We start from the raw sequence: 27,373 nt of genomic DNA, 5'->3' as shown, positions 1-27,373 counted from the left end.
CAGTTTATAAATTGGACTGATTAAAGAGTTAATGGATTTTAGGGACTGGTGAACTTGAGCCTTCTGTGGTTTTAGGGTGGAACTCATTTGATTGTTTTATTAGAATGAAAATTTTAAATGTCTAAATCACAGGTCTCATGTTGGATCACTGGATTAGCTCCTATGCAATCCAAAAGATTACTCTAGTTCAGTGGTTCTCAAAAGTGTGTTTCTCCCAGGCAACACCAGCATCATCATCACCTGGAAACTTGTTAGAAATACAAACTCCAGGACTGGGGCCCAACAATTTGTGCTTGAACAAACTCTGGGGTAATCCTGATGAATGCTAAAGTTTGAAACTCTAGTTTTTTTCTGTTTTGTTTTGTTTTAAAACATGGTTATCCTAGTTGCTGTCCATCTTGGTAAAATCTTTTTTCCCCAAGACCCACATTTCTCCTGTCATTCTAGCATCAACATGAGTGTCTATCCTGATTTTTCCCCTGCTCTGCCAGAATTAATTGTTCTAACCCCTCCTCTGCCCACACAGCTAGGACTCACAGAGCAAGCTAAGGTGGTGTTAAAGACACCGGCCAAAGACCACCAGGAACAAACCTGACAAAATCAGTGTAATGAATTAATACAGTGACAGGATACGCTGGGAAACACTGCTCAACAAGAGAAGTGAGAGAAAACCTCCTTTATTAAGAACCTAGTTACTTTAGATGACTCTAAAGAGGCTCTAAGGGGAGCGAGAAGCGGGTCTGGGTTGATAGCTATTTCTGAGGAGGTATCAACCTTCTTCTTGAAGAAGCGCGGATTAACTGGGGATTAGGTATAGTCTTGAAAAGAGGGTGGTTTTAGGTATTCCAGTAATAGATGGGGCGTAGCCGAATGGGTCTGGGACATCGTAAGAAGGCAGTAATCATTCAAAGAGCGGACCGTGGTGGCTTTTTACAGTTGCTACTTGATCTTGAGGAAAACATTGATTCCTGTTTACTTTGCAGCTGGCATTACCTGTATCTTTCCTCCCAGCCTGATAACAGCAGCCATCCCCCCCTTTTTTGTTGTTCTTTTTCAATTGGAGTAGGTTTTCTTCCTTTCCATCTAGACAGGCTTTTACTCTTTCAGGGGAGGTTGCTATGACTGTGGACTTTCAGGAGACTTCGGAGAGGAAGCAGGCCGAGATTGCCTCGTTTTAACTCCAGTCCAAAGCGCCTAAGAGAGGAGGCGCGGGAGAAAGGCCCGCAGAGGGGGACGAACTTGCGCTCCCGCCTTCTCTGCCTGCTGCTGCTTTGAGGCCTTTCCAGGCTAGGGTTGGGGTGGGAGTCGGTAAGAAAAGCAGAACAGAAGGCCACCTCTCGAGAATTATCCCAGCGAACAGAGAGGTCGCTTCCCGCAGATGCCCCTCGGCGAAGAACGCGCCCCCCGCTGGAGGTCGGCGGTAGGGTGCCAGGTGAAACACAACGCCCAGCTGTATGTGAATTTCAGATAGAAAATGAGCAAGTTTTTGTATACAAGTGTGGAAAACCTAGACAGTGGTTGCACATCCGTGAGCAGCGTTTGGGGCACGGCTGGCAGCGAGGAGGGTTCTTGATTCTGAGGCCAGAGAGCGTCTTCATCTCAGGAAATCTCACTCTCCCTCTCTTTCCACCGGCTCCCCAGGAGTCTGTAAACTTTCAAGAGAAAATGCCCGTTTCTGACTTCTCCAGGGCTCGGGCCACTTGGGAATCACATAAAGAGCCATTAAATGATGACTTGAGAACTCCTTCGCTTTGAAATATAACTCTTTCCTTGAAGCTAAACGTATAGTTACGTCGGAAAGGGTTGTTACTCAAAAAGGGGGAGAAAAAATAAAGCGGGGTTGGGGAGGCAGAAACGAGCTCCTCCTAGTCACTTACCCGAGAGGCAAAGCTAAACTGGATCCAAAGGTCGCTTCGAGATATATGAAGGATATGAACTCCGATCGTCAGATTCAAAGCCCAGAAAGTTAACCGTTACATAGTAGGACAGTTATCAGGTGGTGTTTGCGATGATGTTTAAGTGAAATGGACTGGCAGCCTTGGCTGCGGTTTCTGCGCTCCCACTGCCTTGGAGGAATCCCCCGACCTGCGCCTTCTGCTCGCTCAGTCCCCTTTATTTGCTCCAGTTCTTTGAGTTCTTCGTTCTCTTGCATCTCCAGCTCCCACGGACCATCAAATAACCTGTCTAGAATGGCGCGTGCGTTGAAAAGGTGTGAGTCTAGAGGAGATGCGTTGCCCCTTCCGCTCCAGTTTCATTCAGTCCAGAGGTTCGCGTTCTCTTTGGGGAGAGTTCCTGCAACTCTCTTGGTCGCAGGGCACAGTCCAGTATGGAAGGGATGTTCATAATTTCAAATTCAGCTAAAACTAAAAGATACTACCCTAATCAACGCTATGCAGAGTATTTTTAAGAACTTGGATATGTGTATTTCTAGAAAATATACGGAAATGACTCTAAAAGAAATTTAAAAATCCGAACAGACCAGTTACAATTGAAGACATAAAGCTGTCAACAAACTACCCTGAAAAAGTATCAGACGTAAGTTTCACAGACGAATTTTAATAAACAAATTACAGAACAGATAATTCTAATGCATTTAAAACTGTTAGAATAAAGAAATAGAAGAGAATGTTCGATCTTGGATGGGAATGGGGAACAAATAATGATCTTTAAAGTAAAATTGATTACCAATAAGAAAACCCACCTAGTTCTTCCCTGGTGGTGCAGTGGATAAGAATCCACCTGCCAATGTGGGGACACATTCTTGGGAAGATTCCACATGCCAAAGAGCAAAGACTCCATGGACCTCAACTACTGAGCAGAGACAAGACCCATGCAACCAAAAATCAATTAATTAAAAAAGAAAACCACATATTTTTATTTATGCTGAATCCTAAATAAAATCAGAGTAAACAGAATCCAGCAGCACATTAGAGGAGTAAATATTTTTCTATGGCAAGATGAGATGAGCATTAAAATTGTTTTAAATTTTAAAACTTTTAAACACAAATCACCATATTAGCATATCTCACAAGAAACATCTACATTTAGTAGATATGGAAAAAGCATTTTATTACGTTAACATCCATTTTGATAGATTAAACATTTAAATAAAAGAATAGATATTTCCTTACTTAACCATGATAAACATATCTAACTTACATCAACACCATCCTGCTTTCAGAGAAAACATCTTATGCCCTCTCTTTGAAGTTAGCAACATGTTAGAAAAATGTCCATTCTGATGACTATTGTTTTATATTGCTCTGCAGGAACTAGACAATGCATTTAATGAAAAATAAGTTAGAAAAGAGTTAAAATTATATGAAGGTATCTAAGGATTTGTTTATAAAACTAAATATACTTATAAAAATAAACAAGAGAAATCAATTGCCTTCACACACACAGAATGAAAGAAAAGATCTCCATTTTCAATAGCAACAAAAGAGATAAAACAGAAATAAAATTTTTCTATTTTGTTATATTTATTCATTTGGTTTCTTTTTAAGGTTCCATATATAACTGATAATATAAAGTATTTATCTTTCTCTGTCTAACTTATTTCACTAAGCATAGTAGCATCTAGGTCCATCCACATTTTTTAAATAGCAGAATTTCATTCTTTTTATGGCTAAATAATATTCCATTGTGTATATGCACAACATCTTCTTTATTCATTCACCTGTTAATTGACACTTAGGCTGCTTCCACATCTTGACTATTATAAATAATGCTGCTATGAACATTTGTGTGCATGTATATTTTTGAATTAGTGTTTTTATTTTGTTTGGGTATATATCTAGGAATGGAATTGCTGAATCATGTGGTAGTTCTTGTAGAAGGAAATGGCAACCCACTCCAATATTCTTGCCTGGAGAATCCCATGGACAGAGAAGCCTGGCAGGCTGCAATCCATGGGGTCACAACAGTCAGACACAACTTGGTGACTAAACCACCACCACCATGGTAGTTCTATTTTTAGTTTTTGAAGCACCTCCATATTGTTTTTCATAGCGGCTTCATCAATTTACATTCCCACCAACTGTGAAAAGGGTTCCTTTCCTCTATATTTTCTCCAACATTTGTTATTTATACACTTTTTGAGGATAACCATTCTGACAGGTGTGAGAGATCTCATTGTGGTTTTCATTAACAATTCCTTGATGATTAGCAAGGTTGAGCATCTTTTCAGGTGCCTGTTGACCAGCTGTATGTCTTCTTTGGGAAATGTCTCTTCTGGTCTCCTGCTCATCTTTTAATCAGGTTGGGTTTTTTGGTTTCTTTAGTTTTGCTTTGAGTTAAATGAGCTACTTATGTATTTGGGCACTGACCAGTTATCAATCACATCATATGCAAATCTTTTCTCTCATTCATTAGGTTGTCTTTTTGTTTTGTTGAGAAATAAATTTAAGAGGAAAATACCAGGTCAATAATAAGAAAACTTTAAATCTTTACTGAAGCCAGATACGGAGGGAAAGTCATATCAATTTTCTCTACATGTTAGTGAAAGGGTTAACGGCTAGGGAGGGCTGTGGTCCCCAAGCCCCAGGAGAAGACAAACTGGCAAGCGGCCACAGTTTTTTCCCCTGCATTCCTTTGCTCCCACTTTAACCGCTTAGCATGCGCCTTTAGTTTTGTGTTGCTATAAGGACAATGGGTTCTGCCTGAAAGTAACTTTTTTCCACCTTGAGCTGCTAATTGCCCGACAAAATAGTACATCTTACTCATGGAAAAGTTTTTCTTAAGTTATATTAATGAAACTATGTATCTTGTTTAGAAGTCTGTTTTCCTTCAAGACATACAATGTTTCTCACCTACAGAGGACTCCCCTTGTGCAGATAGGTATGTTCTGGGAGGGAGCTGCACCTGGTGCAACTCTGTCAGCCTTGAGGTTGATCTATGATCAACAGCTTGCTAATGAGTATAAGATACCTTGCAAAAACTGGCAAGGGGGGTACTCTCCTGTGCCCTTCCAGTGCCTACTATTGGAAGCTTTCTCTATCCCTGTTGGTTTAATAAAATCTACTCAAAGCTCTGAGTGACAGAGACTGTCTTTGGCGCCAGAGTTAAATCTTCTTCCAAGGTCACAAATCCAGCAGCACCATTCACCGTAAGCTATCATCTTGGGGGCTCATCCGGGATCCCAAGACAAAATGTCAGCTTCCATCTATCATTAGTCTAGGTGTTAATATAAAGCCAATAAATATTAACATAGAATTTTGTTTTCAAACTGGATAAATACCTTCTAAAGTTTGTGTGAAAAATAAACAAGCATTAGTAGCCAGGAAAATTCAGAAAAGAATAACAAGGACGAACAAGCCTTTTGGGTTTTAAAACAAACTTCAATGAAAAAAAACATTATAGTATGAACAGGATAGAAAAACCAGAAGTAAGCACAAATATTTAAGAATTTGATAAAAATGGTATTTCAAGTCAGTGGAGAAAAAGACAGATCACTCAATAAATGGTTCTGGGACATCTGGGTAGTTCAGTTCAGATCAGTCACTTAGTTGTGTCTGACTATGCGACCCCATGGACTGCAGCATGCCAGGCTTCCCTGTCCATCACCAACTCTGGAGCTTGCTCAAACTCATGTCTATCAACTCCGTGATACCATCCAACCGTCTCATCCTCTGCCATCCCCTTCTCCTCCTGCCTTCAATCTTTCCCAGCACCAGGGTCTTCTCCAGTGAGTCAGTTCTTCCTATCAGGTGGCCAAAATATTGGAATTTCAGCTTCACCATCAATCCTTCCAATGAATATTCAGGACTGATTTCCTTTAGGATAGACTGGTTGGATCTCCTTGCAGTCCAAGGGACTCTCAAGAATCATCTCCAACACCACAGTTCAAAAGCATCAGTTCTTCAGTGCTCAGCTTTCTTTATAGTCCAACTCTCATATCCATACATGACTACTGGAAAAACTGTAGCTGTGATTAGATAGACCTTTGTCAGCAAAGTAATGTCTCTGTTTTTTAATATGTTGTCTGGGTTGGTCATAGCTTTTCTTCTAAGGAGCAAGCATCTTTTAATTTCATGGCTGCAGTCACCATCTGCAGTGATTTTGGAGCCCCCCAAAATAAAGTCTCTCACTGTTTCCATTGTTTCCCCATCTATTGGCCATGAAGCGATGGGACCGGATGCCATGATTTTCATTTTCTGAATGTTGAGTTTTATGTCAGCTTTTTCACTCTTCTCTTTCACTTTCAAGAGACTCTTTAGTTCCTCTTGACTTTCTACCATAACAGTGGTATCATCTGCATATCTGAGGTTATCAATATTTCTCCCAGCAATCTTGATTCCAGCTTGTAGTTCATCCAGCCCAGCATTTCACATGATATACTCTGCATCAATGTTAAATGAGCGAGGTGACAGTATACAGTCTTGATGTACTCCTTTCCCAATTTGTAACCAGTCTGTTGTTCCATGTCCAGTTCCAACTGTTGCTTCTTGACCTCCATACAGATTTCTCAGGAAGCAGGTAAAGTGGTCTGGTATTCCCACCTCTTTAAGAATTTGCCAGTTTGGTTTGATCTACACAGTCAAAGGCTTTGGCATAATCAATAAAGCAGAAGTAGATGTTTTCCTGGAATTCTCTTGCTTTTTCGATGATCCAGTGGATGTTGGCAATTTGATCTCTGGTTCCTCTGCCTTTTCTAAATTCTGCTTGAATATCTGGAAGTTCACAGTTCATGTTGAAGCCTGGCTTGGAGAATTTTGAGCATTACTTTGTTAGCATGTGAAATGAGTGCAATTGTGCAGTAGTTTGAACATTCTTTTCCATTGCCCTTCTTTGGGATTGGGATGAAAACTGATGTCTGAGTAGATAGACATCTGAAAAACAAAAAAAAGAGCACAATCCACATCTCATATTTTACAGCTGAGTAATTTCTAGGTGGTTCAAGAATTTAAATAGGAGAAAAATAAAGCTGCAAAAGTCCTAGAAAAATCCACATGAGAATTTTCTTTTATAGTCTTGGCACAATGGAGGCCTTCCTTGGCATTACAGAAAACATAAGGGATTAGTATATTGGCAAAAATCAAAAAGTTTGATGAAGATTGGGGGTGATATCACTTTCAGATAGAGAGCTGAAATTTTCACAACTACTTTTGAAGGCAATTTAATAGTCTATAATAAATGAATATTCTTTGACTCAGAAATTCTACTTTTAGGAATTTATCCTGCAGATATACTCATATATGTGTAAGATGATATATACATAAAAATATTTAGTACAGTATTATTTATAAATAGAAAATATTTGGAAATAATCTAATTGCTCATCAATAGAGGACTGGCTAAATAAATCTATATGATAGAATATTATACAACAGTCAAAAACAGAGATCTATGCCTATGGCTATGGGAAAAACTCCAAAATTAAGCAAGCAGAGGAGCTGTGTGCATAATATCCTACTATGTGTATAAAATAATGGAGTTAAATTATAAATAAATAATTGCTTCTACATATATAAAATATCCCCGAAAACCTACAAAAGAAATCAAGAGCTTTGGCTGTTTCTAGGGAGTGAAATTAAGTGACCAAACGTAAGAATAAGATGAAAATTTTTATTAAAAATTTCTTAAATTTAAAAATATTCAAATAGATGAGAGAGAGACTCTAGTACATATCCAGGATCTCTTATCCACAGTGCTACTGCTGTTGCTGCTGCTAAGTCGCTTCAGTCATGTCCGACTCTGTGCGACCCCACAGACTCCCCACCAGGCTCCGCCGTCGTCCCTGGGATTTTCCAGACAAGATCACTGGTGTGGTTTGCCATTGCCTTCTCCGTCCACAGTTCTAAAATCCATACAATTCTGAACTCTTTTTTCCCCCATAAATTTGGCAGTAAAACTCATCTGAGGCAAATCTCAAGGTGAATTGAACTGGGATTTTTTTTAATAGTCTTAAAAAATCTGTATTTTAAAACAGTTACTCCCAAAGGTCTATGTGTGATTATATAATGAACACCATATACTCATCTACATTTATGTGTTCATTTTGCCATATTTGCGCTTTCTCTCACACACTCTCTCTCTGCCGAAGTATTTTATAGTAAATTATAGACATCATGACATACCACCCTTGTTCTTCAGTTCTCATCTTTAATAAACGAGAACATTTTCCTGTGGAACAATGATACCATTGTCAAGCTCAACAGAAGAGAAAAATCAAAGGGGAATGTTTCGATGTAGTCTCTTTTGTACTTTTTGTACTTTGAAACCATGGCTCTGTAATTTATTCAATAGACAATGCAATTTTAAATTAGGAACAAATTTGGATGAGATCTTTAATAGAGAAAATTAGCCAGAAAGCTACGGGATCTGTCAAACTATCATTAAAGGACAAGAAAGGATTCACAAATACCCAATTAAAAATAGAGATTGGGGGAAAATCATTTCATGTTAATACCCAACTAATTTGGGGCTAGCGTGAATAGGGCTTTCATCAAGTCAGTACTGACAGAAACATGGCATAGAAAACCAATAGACACCTAACACAAGTGTCCAGTGCTTTGAAGTAAAATTTTGTTTTCTCTGTCATAGAGTATGCGCTCAGTTACTCAGTCATGTCCGACTCTTTGAGACCCCATGGACTGTGGCCCACCAGGCTCCTCCTCTTTCTGGGATTTTCCCAGCAAGAATACTGGAGTAGGTTGCTATTTCTTTCTCCCGGAGATCTTTCCCACCCGGAGATTGAACCTGCCCCTCCAGTGCCTCTTGCATTGTCTGGCAGATTCATAGAGAGTCCAATGTAATCAATTTGACCCTAGGTGACTGGCTGTTCCTACTGGGATATTACACCATCTTGTGGTTGCAGCTCAACAGTGGTGATGTCTGGATTAGCTTTAGTGAAAGAAAGCCTCTTTTTTTTTTAGTCTATGAACATCTTTCATCATGGTAGTCAAGGTCACCATGTTCAAAAGTTCCTTGACCAAATCCTGAAGTAGCTGAATAAGCAGTTGGTGATATCCATGGGGAGATCAGCTTCCCCACTTCTTACTGAAACCTCTCACATGATGGGTTAAGATTAATATGGGACACAAATATTTTTACACTTGAATCTATTCAGCTGCCAGCTAGTTCCTTACTTTCTTTGCTACCAATCCTCCAAATATTTTCTCTTCCTTCTCCTTCCTCTTTTTGAACTTATGATAAAACACACAGTCGAGTCAGTATCATAAATATGCCTGTTTCCAGATTCAGATGACCCTCAATGTTTTTGCCAGCTGAGTAATCAGCATTTCTTCTTGTCCCTAAGCTGAGTGGCATTTTAAATATTTTCAGTAGAGATTTCCAATTCTAAGTTAAAAATAATCCCTTCTGTCCTAGGAGACTCATCAAGGTACTGCTGCAGGGGAATCTTCCTCCAGACAGAAAAGCAGGAGACAGACTTTCTCCTAGCTGTTTAACTATAAGGAAGTCCAGCGTGCTGTTTACTTGACCCTAAGTTGAATTGGCCTGAGTCCTGTAGTTTATCTACTTAAAAATCACACAAACAAGTTACAGAACCTAATCAACTGTCAATGAGATATTTAAGCATATGGTAACTGTGTTTACTTGTTGCAGATGGGCATAAAAAATGAAAGAGAATAATATATTTAAAGCCCAAGAGAAGGTGAGCATTTATTCTCGTTATATAGTTTTTAGGAAAGTTGTACTGAGGGCTTTTCAAGTGAGGTATATTGGAGAAAGTGATCAGAATTTGGGGCAAATTTTCTTCATGCTGGTGCTCTTAATGATTACACAGTTATTGGATATTTGGAAGAAGTTAAAGTAAAGGATGAAACCTGAGTGTATTTAATGCCTTCAGGTGGCAACATTGAGGAAACCAACTAAAGAAATTTATACAGCTGCAGTTTTGGAGTTAAAACCCATCATGGAACCTCCATTAGCATGGAAGATGTTTTCTTGCTGCTGTGATAAAATAAATAATGAGGTCCTGTTAAAACAAAACATAGTTTAATCTATGAAATGCCGCTGTTCTAGTTGGCATAATAAAATTGATGAATGACTAACTACTTATAATTACACTCCTTTGTACCAGTAAACGTAACGTAACTGATTTGGGATTGATTTTGTATTTATTGCATTGGCCAAAAAATTTGTTCGGAACCCAATTCTTTTTGGTAACCCAACACTACTAGAAATCCAGACGACTGTTGCGGGTGGGGGTGGGGACGGCGGGAAGAAGGAAAGAAGACCTCTATCAATATGTAGGGGTCTGGGCAAATAAATTGGGAGGCAGGTGCTTGATGTACTGTTACACAGCCATTAAATGAGGTAGACCAACATGACCCATAAAGATGTCTGAGATACATGACATGAAAATGTTAAAGGAAGTGATGGGAGTGGGGGAAGCTAATTGTAAAATAGCTTAATGCCTATCTATCCATCTGTCTCCTAATGTATGTGAGAAATAAAAACCATATATGAAAATTCCAAGCTAATGGCAGTTGACTGTTTACCTCAAGGAAGTCATGCTAAAGAGGGACAGGGGGGATTCCCACCCTTTAATTTTGGCATTGTCTTAGGTTTTTTTAAAAACCGTAGTTCGTGTATTACTTTTTAAAATTTTTTTTAATCATGTTCAATAATTATGGTCTGTGCTTCCTCTCTGTTTTCAGTTTAAAACCTAACTGGGGTCCACATATGTATGGAATTCTGATTATGTGATTCACCGTTGATATCCACATGGATGCTCAGGAAATTGGGGGCTGCTTGGAGAAGGAAGTGAAAGAGGAGAGTGAAAGAGTTGGCTTAAAGCTCAACATTCAGAAAACGAAGATCATGGCATCTGGTCCCATCACTTCATGGGAAATAGATGGGGAAACAGTGGAAACAGTGTCAGATTTTATTTTGGGGGGCTCCAAAATCACTGCAGATGGTGACTGCAGCCATGAAATTAAAAGACACTTACTCCTTGGAAGAAAAGTTATGACCAACCTAGATAGTATATTCAAAAGCAGAGACATTACTTTGCCGACTAAGGTCCGTCTAGTCAAGGCTATGGTTTTTCTTGTGGTCATGTATGGATGTGAGAGTTGGACTGTGAAGAAGGCTGAGCACCAAAGAATTGATGCTTTTGAACTGTGGTGTTGGAGAAGACTCTTGAGAGTCCCTTGGACTGTAAGGAGATCCAACCAGTCCATTCTGAAGGAGATCAGCCCTGGGATTTCTTTGGAAGGAATGATGCTAAAGCTGAAACTCCAGTACTTTGGCCACCTCATGCGAAGAGTTGACTCATTGGAAAAGACTCTGCTGCTGGGAGGGATTGGGGGCAGGAGGAGAAGGGGACGACCTAGGATGAGATGGCTGGATGGTATCACTGACTCGATGGAAGTGAGTCTGAGTGAACTCTAGGAGTTGGTGATGGACAGGGAGGCCTGGCATGCTGCGATTCATGGGGTTGCAGAGTCGGACACGACTGAGCGACTGAACTGAACTGAACTGGAGAAGGAAATAGCAACCCACTCCAGTATTCTTGCCTGGAAAATCCCATGGACGGAGGAGCCTGGTGGGCTACAGTCCATGGGGTCGCCAAGAGTCGGACACGACTGAGCGACTTCACTTTCACTTTTCCAGGTGAGGCCGGCCCAGGAGGTAGGAAACGAGACTCGGAATCCTAGACCGACCGGAAGTGCCTGTGCGCAGTGGGCCCCGCGGTGGGCTGCCTTCTTCCCCTCCGGGCTGCTGTTCCCGGAGCGCTCTTCCCAGTGCTGGGGCGGGACACCCAACTCGGGACACCCCACCCCCTCACCTTTTCCGGGTCTGCAGAGACGGCCCGAGAACCTGGGTGGAGTGGGTGTGGCTGAGAAAGGGGTGTGAAAAGTGAACCTCGGCTCGGGGAGGATGGAGGGGAGCGAGCGGTGGTCGTGCCCGGGGACCTAGAGCCGACCAGTCTCCCGGGCTGGGAATACCTTGCGCGGGAGAGGGTTGCCGGGACGAAGGGTCTTCCCTGTGAATTACACAGCCATTAAATGAGCTAGACCAACATGACCCATAAAGATGTCTGAGATACATGACATGAAAACGTTAAAGGAAGTGATGGGGGTGGGGGAAGCTAATTGTAAAATAGCTTAATGCCTATCTATCCATCTATCTCCTAATGTATGTGAGAAATCAAAACTATATATGAAAATATATAGGACTCAGGACAGGAAATGCCTGAAGTCTGGGGAAATATCTGGGTACAAGGAAGTTGAGGACAAATTTGTAGACTTTCTGTAGCCTTCCTCATGGACAGCCGGTGAAGGGGCGTTGAATTGACTGATTTTCCAGTGAAGAATGTGACGTTTTCCAATTCACTTTCCCATGGTTCACTGATTCCCAAACCTTGGAGTGCATCTAAATCCCTGGGGAGCCTAGGGATTAAAGATACATTATCAGGGCTCCCTATCCTCCCCCTCCCACCCCTTAACCCTGGATTCCGATTCCCTAGATGTCTGCCCCACGGCCAGTAACGCTGAAATTCAGCTGCTGGGCTGCTCTTCCTGACATTTTGGAGACAGCCTTCCTGGGAATCAGGCCCTGCCTGGGTGTAAGCAGACTTCTCCCTCGGGCTTCTGTAGGTTCCTAGGACTGTCCTGGTAAATAATTTAACCATAAGCAACCTCCTTAACTTCCCTTGGCCCCCATTTCTTATCTAGTGAAATAGTGGTTGTAATCAAACCTCAGAGGGTAATTGTGAGGATTAAATGTGGTCTTGGATCTGAAAGCATGTTGTAGGGTGTTGTGCAGTGTTGGCTGTTACTGTGAGAATCAGCGGAGCAGTGTGGAAAACTCAGAGAATTTGCAGTCTACCTAAGCGTTCCTTTCTGTAAATTTAGTGAAAATGAAACTCTCCTTAGTGGTTGTTTTGAAGATTCATTTTAAAAACTCATGTAAAGATTTCAGTAAAAGTAAGTTCATTCATTTAGTCCAAGACAAGAAACAAAGTTTTCTTTTTTTCTCTCTCTCTCTAATTTAACTTTTTTACAATTAATCTGAACTTTTAAACCATTCTGAGTGATGTTTGGTCCCTAATTCCTCCCTGAACTCTGTAAGGTATTATTGCTATTTCTTTTTCATATTAAAAAACTGAGAGTGGAAGAAGATAAGAAATTGGCACAAGATTGCACAATTGGTAAAAGAATCAGAATAAAATTGAGGTCTGGATAACTCGAAAGTCTGCTTTTCATACATTATGACCCTATCTATTCCATTATTTCGTTCTTTGGTCAGCATGTCACTACTTTCAGTGAAGAGGTTTAGGTCTATAACAATTGATTAGAAGTTTCTATCATTAACTGTTGCCATTTTTCTATCTAAACAATGACTTTTACTGATTAAAAGGAGGGAAATTCCAAAGGTGTTTCTAACTTGTAGCTCCAGCTAGAGGGTGCCTTTTAAGCTATTCAAGGTCAAGATGAATATAGACTCCAAGGAGATTTTATGCCTGGATACGCAAACTCCCAAGATTGGGGAAGAACTTCTGACAGGAAAAGTGGAGGCAGAAAGTCATCTCCAAAGCAGGAATCCAGACTGAAACGCAGTAATCCACTGGCAAGAGAGATCTCCCGAAGGCACTTTTGACAGTTCTGCTACCAGGAGACTCCTGGACCAAGAGAGGCTCTCACTCGACTCCGGGAACTTTGCTACCAGTGGTTAAGGCCACATGTGAGCACAAAGGAGCAGATCCTGGACCTGCTAGTGCTGGAGTAGTTCCTGTCCATCCTGCCCCCAAGAGCTGCAGGGCTGGATGCAGAAACACTGTCCAGAGAGTGGGGAAGAAGCAGTGATTTTGCTGGAGGATCTGGAGAGAGAGCTTGATGAACTGCAACACAAGGTAGGAAGGGAGATTCACCAGGGAAAGTATGTGTTGGTCACCAAGGATCTCTGTGTCCCCTGCTTTGTATCCCCTTGACTTTGGTGATTAAATAAGATCTTGCTTTCTGTGTCTTTCTGAAAACTGTTTCTTTAGACAGTTAATTTCTTCAGAGTTCAAATCTTATATCTTTAAAAAAAACCTCTTGTTTCTTTGCTTCTAGATGGTAGCCTACAGACAGGAACAAGAAGTCCTTTCTAAAGGGACAGTGTCTCTGGAAGCACAGATGTCACTGGCCCTTCAGTCCCAGCCTAAGGAGCCCCAACTCACACGTGACCCTGCTCAGGAGCCCCACCCTATCGGAGAGACAGGTGAGGGACAGGATTTATCTGGTGTTGAACATATCCCACCTGGTCTAGTACAACATATCCCACCTGGTCAAGCACAGATGGACAGAAAAACTGGAGCTGGGAAACCAGGGGGTGAAAAAAATGCTCTACCAGCAATGGTCAGAGCTTCTGGAAGCTGCTTGTACTTGGGCAGGTTACTTAATCAGTTCATCAAGTTTTCTTCATCTGCAAAATGTCTGCTCAGGCTGCCATAACAGAATATCACAGACTGACTGGCTTAAGCAACAGAAGTTTATTTTCTCATAGTTTTGGAGGCTAGAAACTCAAGATCAAGATGCCATCAGAGTTGGTATCTAGTGAGACCTCTATTCCTGGACTGTAGTGAGCTGCCTTCTTGCTATGTCCTCACACGGGCATTTCTCTCTACCCATGCCTGTGGAGAGAGGAGGAGAAAGAGAGCAAGAGAGCACTCAGGTATCTCTTCTTATTATTATAAGGACATCAGTCCTATTGGATTAGGACCCCACCTTTAATTACCTTAATTACCTCTCTGAAGACCCTATCTTCAAATACAGTTAAGGCTTCAACAGATGAATTTGGGGTAGGCATGACACAGTTCAGTCAATAATAAATATGTACCTCAAAAGGTCGCTGTGAGCATTGAACACAATTTGTGAAAAATACATGGCACACATTATGCTTAATATATTATAACTGTTATCACAAATTACCAGGGCCACACTTGTCGATTTGGGTTTACATTTACAGTCAAAAATATGAGATATACTTAGTAGGTGGCAGACTGGATGAGAGAATCCAATGGAATAGACCTTGCCATTTTTTTTTTTTTTTTGTATGTAATCTTCTTAGTGTTGTCAGCACTGGGCACCAGTGGGTATAGAACTAGGTACTTGGGGCTGAGTCAGTTGCCTTTCCATTCTAACTCTCCCTGCACAATTGGCTCCAAATCCAATCTAATTCCCCACATATAACATCATAGCCTCTTACTGACTTTTTGTTATCCTTCTGGTAATCCATCCACAGCAGAGGTCTCCTGTTTTCATTTCCACATCACCCCATGTGTATCAAAGCTACAGCTTCTCTTGTTGCTCTGTTTCTAGCTTCTATTTATTTCATTTACCCTAGCAATCACACAGTTATGATTTTGAACACATCTCTTAATTTAAGTTAAAACTGTATTTGATGAGTAATTCTGTGCCCGCTGCAGACCTTCCTCTGACTCCCATGACCTCATCTTACTAAAATTCCTTCTGGTTTCATCTTCCTCCTTAATGGGCATCTTTCCAGTCAGTTCCTTTGTTACTTTCTTCTTCCTCTCCTCATGAACTTGGACTTCTCATTTTTCAGCCATTTTTTCCTTTCTTCTACCTTCCAAGCCTGCATCTAGAACCCTGCTGAGAACCCTTCTTCCATGGCACATCTGAGTAAGTCCTTCCTCCATCTATCCATCCATCCATCTGGTCATTCATTCATTCAATTAATATGTGTTAAGCATCTACAGTGGCTACAGGAGAGTATCCAGAGGGCTTCTACAGATCAGAGAGTGCTCTCTACAGTGCTGTCAGTGCACATGTTCAGGAAAAGCCCATTTTGTAAAAGCAGTGTAGGAAGTACTTGAGATTACAAGAACCAAATCCAAGTTCCAGCTCTTCATTTTTTTAGCCAAGCAACATTTAAAATTACTTTATATCATTGAATTTGAGTTTCTTTTAAAATGCATACAGATAGTAAATAATCCCCCAAATATACAAGTTTACATAGTAAAAAAGTGAAAGTTCTCCTCCAAGTCCTACTCACCAGGATTAACTGCTCTTGTCAAATTGCTGTGTGTTTTCCAGATTTCTTTCTAAATATAGTCTGTCTAGCTATAGACAGACTCCTTTGTATATCTTTAGTTCTTTTAAGAAGTGGGATACTAACATGAACAGGTTTTGTGGTTAGTTTGATAATATATGTGAAAGTGCTTCATAACTCATGGAACACTGTATAAATGATAATTATTAAAAAGTGGAAAATGTCTTGGCTTTTATATTCTACCCAGTCCCCTTGTACATTTCAGATGTAAATGTAAAGTTTGAGCAAAAGGGCAGTACTGGTCTCACTTGTGGCCCATGTCTTCTCTGCAGACACATTTATGTTTTGCAGACCTGTTGTCATCTCCCAGCTAAAAGGAAGTGGAGAAGCCTGGTCTCATCCCAGAGGAGTCCTAAGAGGTACCTATCCAGGAGTGTGAGGGACAATGCAGTTAGATGTCGGAGAGAGAGTCTGATGTTTTGGGTTTTTCTGAGTTGCAAAGTGGTGATCATACCTGGGGAATCCAAGACATCCTAAGGATTCACAGCAGCCCTTCTCCAGCCTCACCTTCAACTCATCTAAATAGAGGCAGGCTAGTTAGGTTGGTTGACTATTGTCCAGTGTGAACCAGTCCTATGGAACAGCCTTTGCCTCAGCACCAGCCCCTGGGTCAGTCAGTTCAGGCCGTAGTAGTAACATTGATTTTAATCCTTTCTCTAAATATTCAACAAATATTTATTGAGCCACCACTGTGCACCAGCCAAGATTCTCAGGGAATAAACCAGAAAGATCTTGTTCCCATGGAGATAAGATTGTATGTAGCAGGGGGAGACAAATAATAAGCGTGTAAATAAGATGATACAATTTGTTAGAAGGTGGTGTTACAGAATAAAGCACAAATAGAGCATACAGGGAATTTGACTGCTATGGATGGGGGACACAGAGTATAGTTTTAAGTGGAAGAATTGAGAAGGTGAGAATTGAGCAAAAACTTCAAGGAAGTGAGAGAATGAGCTCTGAGGTCAGAGTTCCCAGGAAGAGAGAAGCACTAGAGCTGAGGCTTGTCCTGGGGATGCACCCAGGATGATTACAGATTAGAAAGACATAAAGTACTTCCTACAGCACCTAGCGTAGGAGAAGCTCAGCACTTTTTCTGTAAACGACCAAATGAACGGAGGTCTACACAAAATAACTTTCTTTAGAAAGGGTCACTTTGAGGCTCCCTGCATCACAGTATGGAGGGAATTCTCAGCGAAGACTCCAGAGAAGCCACTCTGATCCTAACCATTCTCTTCTTGTGAAGAATATAAAAAAATTTTCTTCAGGCCTCATCCATGTGGGGGACACCTAGCTGCATTTTGCCAAAGAGGGCAAACTTCCCTCGTTACCTAGAAGAAGGTGTTGCCACACTGGCCCCTCAGTTGGTAACCTCCTTCCGACTCTGTGACATCAGGATAGAAGTACCTCACTTGGGCCTTCCTTGGTCGTGCAGTGGCTAAGATTCTGTGCTCCCAATGCAGGGACCTGGGTTTGATCTCTGGTCAGGGAACTAGATTCCGCATGCAGCAGCTAAGAGTTCATATGCCACAGCTAAAAAAAAAAAAAAAAAAAAAAGATTCTGCATGCCACAATGAAGGTCAAAGATCTCATGTGCCACAACTAAGACCCCTGAAGCCAAATAAATGCATAGATTAAAAAGAAACAGAAGCAGCAGCACCTTGCATTTCTGTTCACATAGCAACCCATTCATCACTAGGCTTAGGGAACAAGTGACATTTACCTGGTCTTTTTTTTGTTTCAGATGGAATGACCCAGACTAAGGACAGAGAGTTGGTGCTAAGGAAACATTGTCGTAAGAGAGTGGAACCATGTGGGAAAGTGTCTTATGGACAGACCTGGGAGGAATCACAGCAGGGGCCCCGACATGGAAAAGTCAGTGAACATAAGGGTGGGGTAGACAGGCACTCGGGAAGGCCTGTAGGAACCGGACCACACAGATGTGAGGAATGTGGAAAGAGCCTTGCTCAGAGCTCGGGTCTGGTTCGACATCAAAGAGTTCACACTGGAGAAAGACTCTATGAGTGTAATGAGTGTGGGAAAACCTTCAGTTGGAGTTCGGGTCTTTTTAATCAGAGGAATCCACAATATTCAGAAACGGTACCATTGTAAGGAGTGTGGAAAGGCCTTCAGCCAGAGTGCTGGTCTCATCCAGCACCAGAGAATCCACAAGGGAGAAAAGCCATATCAGTGCAGCCAGTGAAACAAGAGCTACAGTCGGCGCTCGTTTCTCATCGAGCATCAGAGAAGCCACACTGGGGAGCGCCCTCACCACTGCAACCAGTATGGGAAGAGCTTTAACCGCCACTGCAACCTCATCCGCCATCAGAAGATCCACCTGGTGGCTGAGCTGATCTAATCCAAGCTGTGTGCAAGTTTTCCGGATCACTTACCATGTCACGTGAGGTAGGTGAAGACTAGAAAACACTTTTTTACCTGTCTCCACAATATGTGTTTTTGTCTCAGTTCAGTTCAGTTGCTCAGTCGTGTCTGACTCTTTGCGACCCCATGGACTGCAGCACGCCAGGCCTCCCTGTCCATCACCAACTCCCAGAGTTTACTCAAACTCATGTCCATTGAGTTGGTGATGCCATCCAACCATCTCATCCTCTATCATCCCCTTCTCCTCCCACCTTCAGTCTTTCTCAGAGTCTTGGTCTTTTCAAATGAATCAGCTCTTTGCATCAGGTGGCCAAAGTATTGGAGTTTCAGCTTCAGCATCAGTCCTTCCAATGAACATTCAGGACTGATTTCCTTTAGGATGGACTATTGGATCTCCTTGCTGTCCAAGGGACTCTCAAGAGTCTTCTCCAACACCACAGTTCAAAAGCATCAATTCTTCAGCACCCAGCTTTCTTTAGAGTCTGACTCTCACATCCATATATGACTACTGGAAAAATCATAGCTTTGATTAGACAGACCTTTGTCAGCAAAGTAATGTCTCTGCTTTTTAATATGCTGTCTAGGTTGGTCATAACTTTTCTTCCAAGGAGCAAGCGTCTTTTAATTTCAGCGCTGCTGTCACCATCTGTGGTGATTTTGGAGCCCAAAAATATAAAGTCTGTCACTGTTTCCATTATTTCCCCAACTATCTTCCATGAAGTGATGGGACCAGATGCCATGATCTTAGTTTTCTGAATGTTGTTTTAAGCCAACTTTTTCACTCTCCTCTTTCACTTTCATCAAGAGGCTCTTTAGTTCTTCTTCACTTTGTGCCATGAGTGGTGTCATCTGCATATCTGAGGTTATTGATATTTCTCCCGGCAATCTTAATTCCAGCTTGTGCTTCATCCAGCCCAGCATTTTGCATGATGTACTCTACATATAAGTTAAATAAGCAGGGTGGCAATGTACAGGCTTGACCTACTCCTTTTCCAATTTGGAACCAGTCTGTCGTTCCATGTCCAGTTCTAACTGTTGCTTCTTGATCTGCATACAGATTTCTCAGGAGGCAGATCAAGTGGTCTGGTATTCCCATCTCTTGAAAAATTTTCCACGGTTTGTTTTGATCCACACACTCAAAGGCTTTGGCATAGTCAATAAAGCAGAAGTAGATGTTTGTTTGGAACTCTCTTGCTTTTTCAATGATCCAGCGGATACTGGTGTTTTGATCTGGGGACATCCATAAAAGGAATGTTCAGGGTTTTGAAGGTGCTGATTTCCCTTTGGTTCCTTTGCCCTTTCCTGTTTCTTACTAGCCCCATCACTCTTATTTATTCTCTTTGAGATGACTGCTAATCTTTTCTTAAAATGTATTAATAAATGGCAGTGCCACAGCCAACATACTAGGACGACCTATATCTGTTTAATTCCTAAAGATCACATAGAGTGCTGCTGATGTTTTACAATAAAGGGGTCTTTGGTGTTCCCCGTGACCAGTACCCACAGAGTAAACACCGTTCCTGCCTACTGCTTCCCTCTGACACCTGCGTGACCCTCCCTTGGATCACTGACTGGCATTGGCTGAGTGCTTCGCTGTTTCCAGAGGGCTTCCATTTACTTCACCACAGTGGCTTCTCACAACAACCACACAGGAAAATGAGCATTATTATCCTGTTTCACAGATGAGGAATTGAAGATTCAGAAGATCCAAACCTTAGAGCCAAGGCTTAACCTTGGGACTTTTATTTTTAGTAAATTTCAACTTATGGAATAATTTTAGACTTATAAAAAAAGTTGCAAAGAGGGAGTTCCCTGGCAGTCCAGTGGTTAGGACCCAGGGCTTTCACTGCCATGGCCCCAGTTCAGTCCATGGTCAGGGAACTAATATCCCACAAGCTGTGCAGCATGTCACTGCCCTTCCCCCACAAAAGTGGTAAAGATAGAGTTCTCATGTACCCTTCACTCAGCTTCCCCTAATGTTAACATCTTACATCAGGTCTTTTCAGTTAAACCCTTGACTTTTGAATCTAAATCCCACTGTTTACAATGTCATGCTTCATATTGGTATTCTTAGATTTCCTCATTTAAGCTCAGTCACCCAAAATTCCCTTAGTGCTCTGCCATCCATCTTCAGCATTACAAAAAGTCATCGGTATCCTGAGTATTAATATGAGACATCAGAGCATTGAATCATCACCCATAAGATGCTTTAAAAACTACCATCTTAAATCTCCTGAGCCTTTCCCTTCTGTTGTGTTGCTTAGATCTGGAGTTGTCTGCTGATGTTCTAATCTGATCTTGTGTCTCACACTTAGGATCCTGGTGAATGCTCCCAGTGTTATGCATATGGTCCTGTATAACCCTATATTTTCTTTGGAACTGGTGAGTTTTCCATCTGAAATAATAATCCAGTATAAAGAAGGGACCTGTTAGGAGGGAGAAAATCTTCCAAATGAAATGTAAGAATGTGAAGTTGGTATGTATCTGAAAAGTATATGAAGAGGTAATAATTTGAGGAGGGCATGAGAAAGATGAAATCTGTCATGCCAGGGGCCAAAAGAAGAAATAATGGCCAGACACAGAACGGGTATGTGGGATAAGGAAAGAAAAGTTCAGCCAGTGCACATCTGTCAGTAGAAGGAATGAAGATGAGCCTAGGAACATACCCAAAATGGTCCAGAATGCTTCTGGATGTGTCAAGATTTGATCATGTAGGGGAAATATGCAACAGACTGTCAACATGGCAACTGGGGTAGAGGGAGGACTACATGACCCTTTCACTTTGTGTTACCTCTTTCTGAGCTGTGAATGTGCTTGCTGTACAGAGGTGGTATGAATCCCCCTTCCAATTACTAGGGATGATGCTATGAAGAATGAATGAAAAATGTTTTATTCTCATCAAGGAACTTTTGGGGGGGGCAGTAGGGCAGCACCCAGGCTGGTCCAGAATTGACTTGAATGGTGCAAAGGATGTCACAGGTTAAGAGAGCTGAGACTGGAACTTCCAAGACAGAATTTGAAATTTTGCTTTCTATCGGGTATGTTAAAAGTGTTAGTTACTCAGTTGTGTCCGACTCTTTGTGAACCCAAGGACGTAGCCACCAGGCTTCCCTGTCCATGAAATTCTCTAGGCAAGAATACTGGAGTGGGTTGCCATTTCCTTCTCCAGGGGATCTTCCCGACACAGGGATTAAGCCCGGGTCTCCTGCATTGCAGACAGCCAGGGAAGCTCAGAGAAGGAGCTTCCTGGAGAAGGAAATAACAGTTCATGGTATCACAAGAGGCAGACAAGACTTAGCGACTAAACCACCACCACCAGTGCAAAGGAGGGTAAGAGCTAGTGGCCCTGGTTTTTATTGTGGTTAGAGGATGGGTCCAGGAAATACGTCTTATGCACAGATAAGGTAAGGACTTGCATAGCTTGAGGTGCCAACTGAGGAAGCACATTTCTTATAAACTTACTTACGTGGGGGAGAAAGGAAGGGGGAAATAGGAGGTGAAAGCTGTCAATGATCTGTCAAACATTAACAACAGAGTCAAGATTTTTTTTTAATTACAACTGTTTAAAGAGAATCAATTCAGGAGATACTTTATCATGTGATTCTAGTTGCTCTATCCTTGTAAACTAAGGAGTAAGTATGAATTTAGCATTCAATCCATTTTTAAGCAAATGTATATAACCAGAAAAAGCATCTGTTAAAAAAAAAATCCATCCCTGTCCATTTGACTACCTGAAACTGTCTCACGACTGCAGAGTGGCTCACCTCCCACTGAAGTCAGCTGAGACTTTCTAGAAGAGGTGAGCTCCCAGAGGCAGCCTGTCCCCTCACTAGACTCTTGAAGGGGGTGTGGTTTGTGGGACCTGAGGTGAAATTTCAGGGATTCCTAATCTGTTTGGAGACATACAACTCTTTCTTGCCTACTTCCTGCCAGAGAGGATCAGCTGGGACCTATGAGTAATTAAAAATGTTTAGATTTAAAAGGGTATTACTATGGTAGTGGTTAGTTTTAATACGCTGAGGATCTATAGTGTCCATCATATTTTCAAAAGGGTCCAAAAACTAAACAAAGTTAAGAACTATTGCTTAATGTGTGGTGGAATGACAAGAAACAGGTGTGGTGGAGCCTTTTCAGAGAGAGCCCTGACTCCCACTTTGATTTTTTTCACACGTGCACACACACCCCACACACACACACACATACAGTCCCACATCAACCTTTTCATCAGCTCTCCTGGTTTACCAGGTTCTCTCTCCAGATCCTCGAGCACAATCACCATTTCCTCTTCACATTCTGAATGAGGTCCTCACCCTCAGACCAGTTGCTGGTCACCCTGCCTATCCTGACAAGATGATACCCAATGCAGCAGAAGCCAGTGCTTTGGGAGTACTTTTAAGGTATAGAACTAACTGTTGAATACAAAGGTATTAATATCAGATGAGCTAGCTGAAGGCTATAAGCAGAAGATTCTCTGAGGCTCACACAGCAAGAAGTTAACTCAGAATTCAACCCTCAATTCAGAAAAATCTAGATGTCTTCTACATTCTGTTCACCCCTAAAAACCTTTCTTTGACTCATAGAATTCAGGTATCTAAGGGGGTGTTTCCAGGTTTGCCCCTATTCCTTCGGGAGAAAAGTAGAGAAATGGAGAGAGAAGGAATATACTGGCCTTCTCTTTGAGATTACATCAAAGACTGGCTTTTATCATAGCTCATATTGTAGCCTTTCACAGTGGCAGTACCTATGCAAGTGATTGGTGTCATTTGCCACTTTCCAACTTCCTCAGATTCTATCATTTACTTTCCTGAATCTGCTTCCTTACTGCTGCTGCTGCTACTGCTAAGTCGCTTCAGTCGTGTCCGACTCTGTGCGACCCCATAGACGGCAGCCCACCAGGCTCCCCCGTCCCTGGGATTCTCCAAGCAAGAACACTGAAGTGGGTTGCCATTTCCTTCTCCGATGTATGAAAGTGAAAAGTGAAAGTGAAGTCACTCAGTCGTATCCGACTCTTGGCGACCCCATGGACTGCAGGCTACCAGGCTCCTCTGTCCATGGGTCCAGGCAAGAGTGCTGGAGTGGGGTGCCATTGCCTTCTCCACTGCTTCCTTAAGTATGACTGAAATTCCAGTCTTATTTATGAGACTCTGGACTACCCAAGCCAGGAGAGTCACCATTGTTACCTGCACAACAGCTGATTGATATAGGTGAGGGGTGCTGTTCATGAGAAACAATGTGTGTGTGTGTGTGTGTGTGTGTGCTAGTCACTCAATCGTGTCCAACTCTTTGCAACCCCATGGACAGGCTCCTCTGACCATATAGGTGGGTAAAAATCTTACTGGATAACTGAAACTCTGGGTACAAAGCTTCTATCCTAATTTTTCTACTAATTAGATGGGGGAACTTGAGCTCCCTGAATTTCTCTGTTTCAGCAGAGAAATGAGTCTTTTAGCTTTTAGGGGGTCTTTAAAATTGACCATGGAGAGGAGTTCATAAACTATTTTTAAAGAGTCTACAAATTAGCCATACTATCTTTTCTTTAATTTTGTTTGGCAGCGAGGTGACTGTTCCTCAAGAGGTGAAAGCAGTGTGAGAGTTAAAACGTGTCTAGAGTGAGTACTGGCCTTCTATGCCAGTATATGTATGTATATATCTTGAGGAAATTAGAATTATTAAAAAACAGTTATGCATGCAAAGCTTTATCACCATAATATTGAAAGTGAATATATGTCTAAGGAAAATTCATAAGTAATGCTCCAAATCTTGAGATTTATGTGTATGCATAATAGGGTCTTTGACCCAAGATTAAACAAGCCCAAAAGGACATCAACAAGGACTGGTGGACATATTTTCTCAGATTTTCAGGGTCTGGAATTTCATTTTACTCTACTAACAAGCTAATTAGGGCTTCCCTGGTAGCTCAGCTGGTAAAGAATCTGCCTGCCATGCAGGAGACCCTGGTTTGACTCCTGGGTTGGGAAAATCTGCTGGAGAAGGGATAGGCTACCGATTCCAGTATTTTTGGGGCTTCCCTGGTGGCTCAGCTGGTAAAGAATCTGCCTTTGATGTGGGAGACCTGGATTCAGTCCCTGGGTTGAGAAGATCCCCTGGAGAAGGGAAAGGCTACCCACTCCAGTATTCTGGCCCGGAGAATGCTGTGGACTGTATAGTCCATGTGGTCATGGTCGCAAAGAGTCAGACATGACTGAGCGACTTTCACTTTCAACAAACTAATTAACTTAGCCTGTGATTCTTTCATGGAATCTGGCATAAAATATGAGTTTCCTGGGACAGAAAGATTTTATATGATTCCATGGAGGCCCAATGCCTTTCACATTTTGCCCTCAGAATTTCATTATGTTTCTCCAGTGCACGGATATCCACATCCTCCCCCACCTATAGCCATACTGTTTCAAAGTTGTAATTGTTGTTCTTCTCCAATTCTCAAAAACCTTCTTATGCATGACAGTCCTCCTTGAGTCTTCAGTGCTCCTACGTGTCTTGTTGCATGGGTCCAGGTTATAAGGCCCTGATCATTACTTCTTTAACTAGCCCATTTCTTATAGATCACAAGCCTAACACTTGTTATTCATAGATGGCGAGCAACATGAGATCATCATATTTGCATCTGTTTCCCTTGCCCCCAAGTCCCAAGGAAGTGACATGATGGGGTCAGGTGGGTGCTATACACACAGCGTGTCTATGTTACATCCGGGAAACCTGGATTTACAAAATCTTCAGCTTTTATAATAAGCAGTAAGTAAGCTTGCTAATTGATCATTGGGATATGTTATCTCATCTTTCAAGATTACCAATGACATAAACAATCTTGTAGAATAGAGTGGTTAAAAAAAAAAGATTAAGGTCTTCTCCTTATTCTTTTATTCCTTTATTAAAAAACTATCATTCTCATAATGTCCTATTAAAATTTATGTATTTATTCTTCTCATTGTTTATCTTTTGTCAGTCCCCACTGGAATATAAACTTCATGAGGTCAGAAATCTTTGTCCTTTTTTTGTCAGTGTTGTATCCTGAATACTTAAAATAGTGTCCGGCTCTGAAAAGTGACTCAATTAACATAATTGTTCACGTTCAAGACTCCTACAAGATAAATAATTTAAAGCTGTTAAGTCCATGTGTATATCATTCTCAACTTTACAGTATATATTGACATTGGCTTATAAGATGAGCACACCAGCTTACATATCCATCAGCTATATATGAGTTCAAAATTTTTCACATTCTTATTAGCAAATATTACTGAAACTGCAAAATTTTGCTGAGGTATTGGTATGAAATATATTAAAATTTGATGGTTTTATAGAAGGCAGAGGAACCAGAGATCAAATTGCCAACATCCGCTGGATCATCGAAAAAGCAAGAGAGTTCCAGGAAAGTATCTATTTCTGCTTTATTGACTATGCCAAAGCCTTTGACCGTGTGGATCACAATAAACTGTGGAAAATTCTGAAAGAGATGGGAATACCAGACCACCTGACCTACCTCTTGAGAAACCAATATGCAGGTCAGGAAGCAACAGTTAGAACTGGACATGGAACAACAGACTGGTTCCAAATAGGAAAAGGAGTACATCAAGGCTGTGTATTGTCACCCTGCTTATTTAACTTCTATACAGAATACATCATGAGAAACGCTGGGCTGGATGAAGCACAAGCTGGAATCAGATTGCCGGGAGAAATATCAATCACCTCAGATATGCAGATGACACCACCCTTATGGCAGAAAGTGAAGAGGAGCTAAAAAGCCTCTTGATGAAAGTGAAAGAAGAGAGTGGGAAAGTTGGCTTAAAGCTCAACATTCAGAAAACGAAGATCGTGGCATCGGGTCCCATCACTTCATAGGAAATAGATGGGGAAACAGTGCAAACAGTGTCAGACTTTATTTTTTAGGGCTTCAAAATCACTGCAGATGGTGATTGCAGCCATGAAATTAAAAGATGCTTACTCCTTGGAAGGAAAGTGATGACCAACCTAGATAGCATATTCAAAAGCAGAGACATTACTTTGCCGACAAAGGTCCGTCTAGTCAAGGCTATGGTTTTTCCAGTAGTCATGTAGGGATGTGAGAGTTGGACTGTGAAGGAAGCTGAGCACTGAAGAATTGATGCTTTTGAACTGTAGTGCTGGAGAAGACTCTTGAGAGTCCCTTGAACTGCAAGGAGATCCAACCAGTCCATTCTGAAGGAGATCAGTCCTGGGTGTTCTTTGGAAGGAATGATGCTAAAGCTGAAGCTCCAGCACTTTGGCCACCTCATGTGAAGAGTTGACTCATTGGAAAAACTGGGGACAGGAGGAGAAGGGGACGACAGAGGATGAGATGGCTGGATGGCATCACTGACTTGATCAATGTGAGTTTGAGTGAACTCCAGAAGTTGGTGATGGACAAGGAGGCCTGGCGTGCTGCGACTCATGGGGTCCCAAAGAGTCGGACATGACTGAGCGACTGAATTCACTGAAGTGAACTGAGTAACTAATGAAGTTAAAGATCTTTGCTTGTTTGTTGGTCACTCCAGACTCCTTATCTGTAAATTGCCTGTGCATAGTTCTTGTCAATTATTCTGTTTGACGGTTGTCTTTTTTCTTGTTTATTTGTTGATGCTCTTTGTATGATCTGGGTATTGATCCTTGTTGGTCATATGGCTCACAAATATCTTCCATCAGTCTTCTGTTTGTAGTTTCCACTTGTTTCTGGTATCTTTTGATGTGGTTTTAAGTTTTAATGATGTCAAATGTACTACATTTTTCCTTCACATTTTGTGCAGTCTGTGTATTTTATACTCAAGAGCATAAAGAAATGCTTCTAATATTTTTCTAAAAATGTGAAAGTTTTGCTATTTGACTTTTCTTTCTTTAAACAATTAGAATTTGTTTTATTTTTTCCATTTATCTCAAAACATTGCAGTGCCATCTATCAAATACTATATATATACACTTATACACTGACTTG

The 27,373-nt window shown here is 41.5% G+C and overlaps 1 protein-coding gene and 1 pseudogene across 1 annotated transcript in view; one reads left to right on the top strand and one right to left on the bottom strand.

Moving 5' to 3' along the window:
• The window catches only part of LOC138069278 (zinc finger protein 184-like), a 1,142,341-nt gene that overhangs the window by 702,867 nt on the left and 412,101 nt on the right, over positions 1–27,373 (bottom strand). Inside the window, exon 5 of the mRNA XM_068960531.1 lies at positions 19,627–19,638. Coding sequence (XP_068816632.1) covers positions 19,627–19,638 — 12 coding nt within the window. The remainder of the gene's footprint in view (positions 1–19,626; positions 19,639–27,373) is intronic.
• LOC138069287 (zinc finger and SCAN domain-containing protein 9-like) lies at positions 13,406–18,385 on the top strand (annotated as a pseudogene).

The sequence above is a fragment of the Capricornis sumatraensis genome, chromosome 22 (genome assembly GCF_032405125.1).
Source record: "Capricornis sumatraensis isolate serow.1 chromosome 22, serow.2, whole genome shotgun sequence".
Taxonomy (NCBI): Eukaryota; Metazoa; Chordata; class Mammalia; order Artiodactyla; family Bovidae; genus Capricornis; species Capricornis sumatraensis.
The sequence above is the reverse complement of the archived record's forward strand: the minus strand, read 5'-3'. Positions and strand labels throughout refer to the sequence as shown.